Here is a 5657-nt window from a genome sequence, read left to right as displayed (position 1 = left end):
ATATTTGTGGAAGTTCTTCCCAACGAATTCGCGTGTTTTTTTTCTAAACGCAAGCAATAAATGTAAAAACGAGCAGCGTTTAGTAATAAACAAAATTAATTTATTAAAATTAATTACCTACCTAAAAGAAATATCGAGTTTTCCGTGTAAGTAGTTCTTAACGGATTTCGATAAAAAAATATATTCAAAACAATAATGCTCGAAAATGTAGACTCTTAATACACCGTTATCTGATGAGTAATGAATAAAAAAACGCTAATATAATAAAGCTCTATAGTCGGGAGAATAAAAAGTGGCCGCTGAAAAATATGATAGCAAAGATTTTTTTTGCTAAAAACAGGGGATTTCATAATGAAAATCGAAGGGTGCGATCGGTATACATCGTCAGACCAGTTCATCGTGAACCAGCTGTACGGGACCTTTTTTTCCCTATTTACCCTCGGTTATTGTAGTTTTATTATATAGTGGGGTCTCCTCCCTACACACTACATACCATATAATATAATATAATATAATATAATGTATTATATATGATTATATAAAAAAAAAAGAATGTGTATTGTATACACAACATTTGCTTCCCTGTTCTGATATTTGTCATTTGGCAACAATTATTCCACGTGTTAAGTGTTGTGTCGTGTTATAGTAGCCTTTAGAAACTAAAATACATAATTTTTTTTATTAGTTATTACTGTTTTCAGTTAAATATTTTTTAAATATAATGGCTAGTAAAAGTGGTAGTGATACCCGGAGTCAAACAAAAAAAATGGTTTTTAATGTTTATAACTTTATAAAAGACCTATCTAAACAAGATATAATTCTTCCGTCAATGTTTGCACAGTCTCTCAAAGTCACTGCTGAAGCTTGTGGTTTATCTGAGAGAACTGTGAGACGCATATGCAAGGAAGGCAAAGATGGTTTAACATTTGAAGATGCGGTACAAGTACAAGGCCCTACGTTCAAGTCTCCGCGGAAAACATATAAACGTTCAAAACCATTAACCGAGTTGGACGATTTTGATGCTGACATTGTACGAAGAACGGTCCATGAATTTTATGACAGGGGTGAGTACCCGACAGCTTTCACAATTTTAACCGAAGTGAGGAAAAAGTGCGCTTGGGAAGGATCTGTGTGGTCGATGCGTTCGCTATTAAAAAATTTGAAATTTTCTTTTAAAAAGTGCAACGATGGTCGGAAATTCCTTATGGAAAGAAACGACATAGTAGCACTACGTTGTACTTTTTTAAGAAAAATATGCACACTACGTGAACAAAAAGACACCCGTCCTATCGTGTATTTGGATGAAACGTGGATTAACCAAAACCACAGCACATCACGCATATGGCAAAATGCTGAAGAGACCGCTGGACTAAAAGTTCCTACGGGAAAAGGAGGGCGTCTCATTATTTGCCACGCTGGATCTACGAAGTATGGTTTTCTTAACGATTCAAAATTAATTTTTCGAGCTAATGTTAGCAACTTTGAAAGCGACTACCATACTTCTATGAATGCTGATGTATTTAAAAATTGGTTTATTTCAATGTTAAACCACCTCGAAGAGCCGTCAGTCATCGTCATGGACAATGCGTCGTATCACTCAATGCTGATGGACAGTTTTCCCAAAAGCAATAGCCGGAAAGCCGTTGTTGAAGAGTGGCTGAAAAATAAAAATGCTGATTTTTCACCACAAGAACGGCTGTCCGAATTACGTGAGCGAGTAAAAAAACTGGTTCCAACGTATAAACGGTACGAGCTGGACGAAATAGCACTTCAAATGGGTCATGAAGTCATAAGATTACCTCCCTACTATTCTCAGTACAACCCTATTGAGTTGATATGGACACAGGTTAAGGCGGAGGTAGCCAAAAATAACAATACTTTAAAGATGGCAGATGTCGAAAAGTTGGCGCACGCGGCTATTGATGCAGTGACACAAAATGAGTGGGAAAACTGTGTTGCACACGCAGAAAAAATTCAGAATGAAGACAACGAAAAGGAAATATTGAGGGATATCACATTGGAGCCAATTATCATTACATTACAAGAGGACGACAGCGATTGGGGCGATGAAGAAAATGACGACGACATAATTGATGAAGAATGTTAGTTTAAATTGTTTAAATTATGTACATATTTTATATTATTATTAATTTGTGTTTTATATGACTTGTACATACATTGTAATAAATTTTTATTAAATGACATAATCATTATATTTTTATGAAAATATGTAAATACATTGCATTTAATAATTCAAAATACGCGCCTTTTTTTCACATTAGTTTGGAAACCAATTACAGAAATTTGCCACCCGGGGGCATTCGCATCAGCGGCCACTTTTCATTCTCCCGACTGACCCGACTATAGTGAGTAACATTTAAGACGCGTTCGGCGCCGTGAAAAAATAAAAATGTAAAAAACGACAAGACAAAAACACAAAACAATAGAACCTTAAAATTAAATTTCTTCAAAATACTTAAACATATTTTCTAACCTGTTATCGGTATCCGCGTGCACGTATGCGAGGAGCACGTTTGTGCGTCATCTATCGATTGCTTAATTTAATATTATTAATAATAAAATAATAAATCGACATTGGACAGGACATTTGACATGATACGCAATATCGTACAACATTATGTGGTGTATGTGAAATGGAAATAGTGAGTTCATAGAATATTGTTATTTTTTACTAGTCACGACATCTCGGACCTTGGTATAGTAGATTTTCGCTTCCGTAGTATAAGTGTGGTGGCAGTCGACCGATAGTGTTGATTGCATGGTGATGAGCAGCTATGTCGTTTGCAATGACTGCAGTAACGACGACGAAAACATGAGTGTTATACGGTTCGGCGACGAGACTCGGCCGACAGGATGATAACAAGGCGTAAAGGGAGCGGACAGCGGACCGTCGTATAGGTACGGTAGTCTATAAAATTTACAATAAATATAAAAAAAAGATCGCACGGGTAGGTCATACAATAAATTCATAAAAAAATTTCGAAAATATGTAAACTTAGATTTGAAATTTTGTACACTTGTTTACATGTAAAATGAAAATTAATTGAAATCGGCAATCAATAGGTCTTGCTAGCTTACTTCAATACTGAAAATTTTAAAAAGTAAGCTTATAGCTTTGAAATTTTTCATAATTTGACAAACAAAACCAAACAATTGATGTACATAATTCACAGTGCATTTGTAATTATGAACATTATCTTAGCAGGGCGAAGGTCAATAAGTAGATACTATTTTAAAAGTAAATAATAAACCGTACACATTGATTCCCACTAAATGGACTCTGCATTAGATAAGATGCCTCAAAATAAAAAGCATAAAAAAAATATAAGAATTTAACATTTTTTTTCTCCTACGACCCACAGTCACCTGTTGATTTTTTTTTTTTGTTAAAAATCTAATAATTCCTCTTTTTTAGAGTGTAAAGTGTTTGTAAATTTGTTTAAAACAATCTAAAATGGTTGATGCACCGTCGCTCTACCTTTTAATCTAATCATTGATATGATTTTCTAAAATTTTACAACAAAAGGCCTCGAAAAACCGTTTTTTTTAAAACAATCACATTTCATCTAGGTGAAGAATAAGTTTTAAAATTCAAAATTTTATATCCATCATTAGATGTGATGCCAAAAACCTATGAGCACAAACAAGGTTATGTAAAGAAAAAAAAATTTTTTTTGTCGGTTTTAAGAAAAAAAAAATCAAATATTTCGCTTTTTGAGGTAGAAGGATGTTGAAAAAGTTATTGGAAATAGGCTAAAACGTTTAATGCGGTGTCGTTCTACCTTTTGATATAATCATTAACATAATTTTTAAAATTTTTACTACAAAAGGCCCCAAAAAACCATTTTCATGCAAGATCTAGGTGAAGGAATAAGTTTTGAATTTCGAAACTTCATGTTCATCATTAGATGTGATGTCAGAAAACTATGAGTACAAAAAAAAAAGAGAAAAATAAGCAATTTTTTCTGTCTTATACGACCTACAGCCTCCTGTTGGATTTTTTTTTTTTTTATTGTTAAAAATCTAATAATTTCTCTTTTTTTAGAGTGTAAGGTGTGTGTAAATTTGTTGGAAACAAGCTATAATGTATAGTAGAATGTCGCTTTACCTTTTTATGAAGTTTTGAATTTCGAAACTTCATATTCGTCATTACACGAGATGCTAGAAAATAATGAGCATAAAATAAAGTAAAAATATACAATTTTATTTTTCTATTACGGACCACAGTTACCTGTTGGTTGCTATTTCTATTCAGATTGTCCATGTAGTTTTTAACAAAATTTCAAAACACCAATATTCAGAAGCTAGCAGCTAAAACGCCGTTAATTGATGTGATCAAACGTCGATATTGGAAAGATCTCGAGAAGATAAAAAGAAAGACACGTTCCGCGCAGTTTAAAAAAAAAAGAAAGTTGAAAAATATCGAGAGCAAAAAAAAAAAAAAAAATTTATAAAACATTTAATTTAAACCTTTAAATTAATTTTAGTCAAAACGTGTATTTTTGTCAACGCATTTCCGGTATCCATGTGTGCGAGTTCTTCACGATTCGGGACAGTAGGTAATGTACGCGTGGACACTGTACCGGCAGGTGCAGCTCGGACGCGTGATTTGGGACAAGATCAAATACATTAATTTATTAACTACATTTATGACGAATGAGAATTATTATTGATTATATTCAAATATTCTTACAAGTCTTAAATCGCTAAGACTTTGACGAGTTTTTCCCGTTTAAATGCTGTTAAATAGTTACTCTGAAACATTTGTCCGCTGAAAAACTACTTAAACGTTCTGCGATCACATGGTATAGTAATAATACTTCGTTATACCTATCGCTATCAATGGCAATGCAACTAAAATAAACTCAACCCGTACGCGACAGCTGTGCGCAGCGGCCGCGGACGGCGTGATAGCACGCGGTGCGAACAGCAGGTACGCGCACACGAGTATATTATAGTGTCTGGTACGCCGTCGCACCGGGTAAATGCCGGCGCGAGTTGTACCGGCGACGTTGCGACGTTTGCTGCGGCCCTTCTCCGGAGGATGGTAGTTCTGGGACAGCATTAATCGCAAGTAGCACACTGCTGCGCTGGACACTGTTCCCGTGCGGTACGAGAACAGCCCTGGTGCGTGATCTGGGTGGGACGTGGTGGCCGCCGAGAAACATAATTGCGCTACACGGAACGCGCGGCCACCGTTGATGATCGCCATCGCGGCGGTAACCAGACATCGGCTATAGCCGTCACCGGTGCCGGTCGGCTGGCTGTCGTACTGGGGGGCGCGCGGTCACTCACTCGCTCGTCACCGGCCGCGTCTCATCGCCTCAAGTGACACGGTTGTCGGCCGTCCTCGATCGTCTGCAACACATCGGCGGCCACATGGCGCGCACGGCGTGCCGTCCGTGTGCCGTAAACGCCTGTCCCGGCGCCGGACATAGGTACGTACGGTTGTCGTCGTTTACTATTGTCGCCAACGGAGGACAACCGTTCATACCGCGAATACTCACCGTAAGACGAACAACGAACGACGAACCCACACCGCCCGCTGACATTCACTAAAGGCGATCGCTGCGTGTTACGGAAATTTACGAATATTGTCGGTCGATTTGACACGGACGCATTACCTCATCGTTCAT

The 5657-nt window shown here is 36.9% G+C and overlaps 1 protein-coding gene across 1 annotated transcript; it reads left to right on the top strand.

Moving 5' to 3' along the window:
* The first annotated feature begins 721 nt into the window (after nt 1-721).
* Nucleotides 722-2107, top strand: LOC112592521. The gene has a single exon (XM_025336604.1). The coding sequence runs from the start codon at nt 722-724 to the stop codon at nt 2105-2107; it is 1386 nt and encodes a 461-aa protein (XP_025192389.1).
* The last annotated feature ends 3550 nt before the right edge of the window (nt 2108-5657 follow it).

Source organism: Melanaphis sacchari, unplaced genomic scaffold (assembly GCF_002803265.2).
Source record: "Melanaphis sacchari strain LSU unplaced genomic scaffold, SCAv2.0 Contig178_pilon_pilon, whole genome shotgun sequence".
NCBI classification, from domain to species: Eukaryota; Metazoa; Arthropoda; class Insecta; order Hemiptera; family Aphididae; genus Melanaphis; species Melanaphis sacchari.
This window is presented reverse-complemented; position numbering and strand designations above follow the sequence as displayed.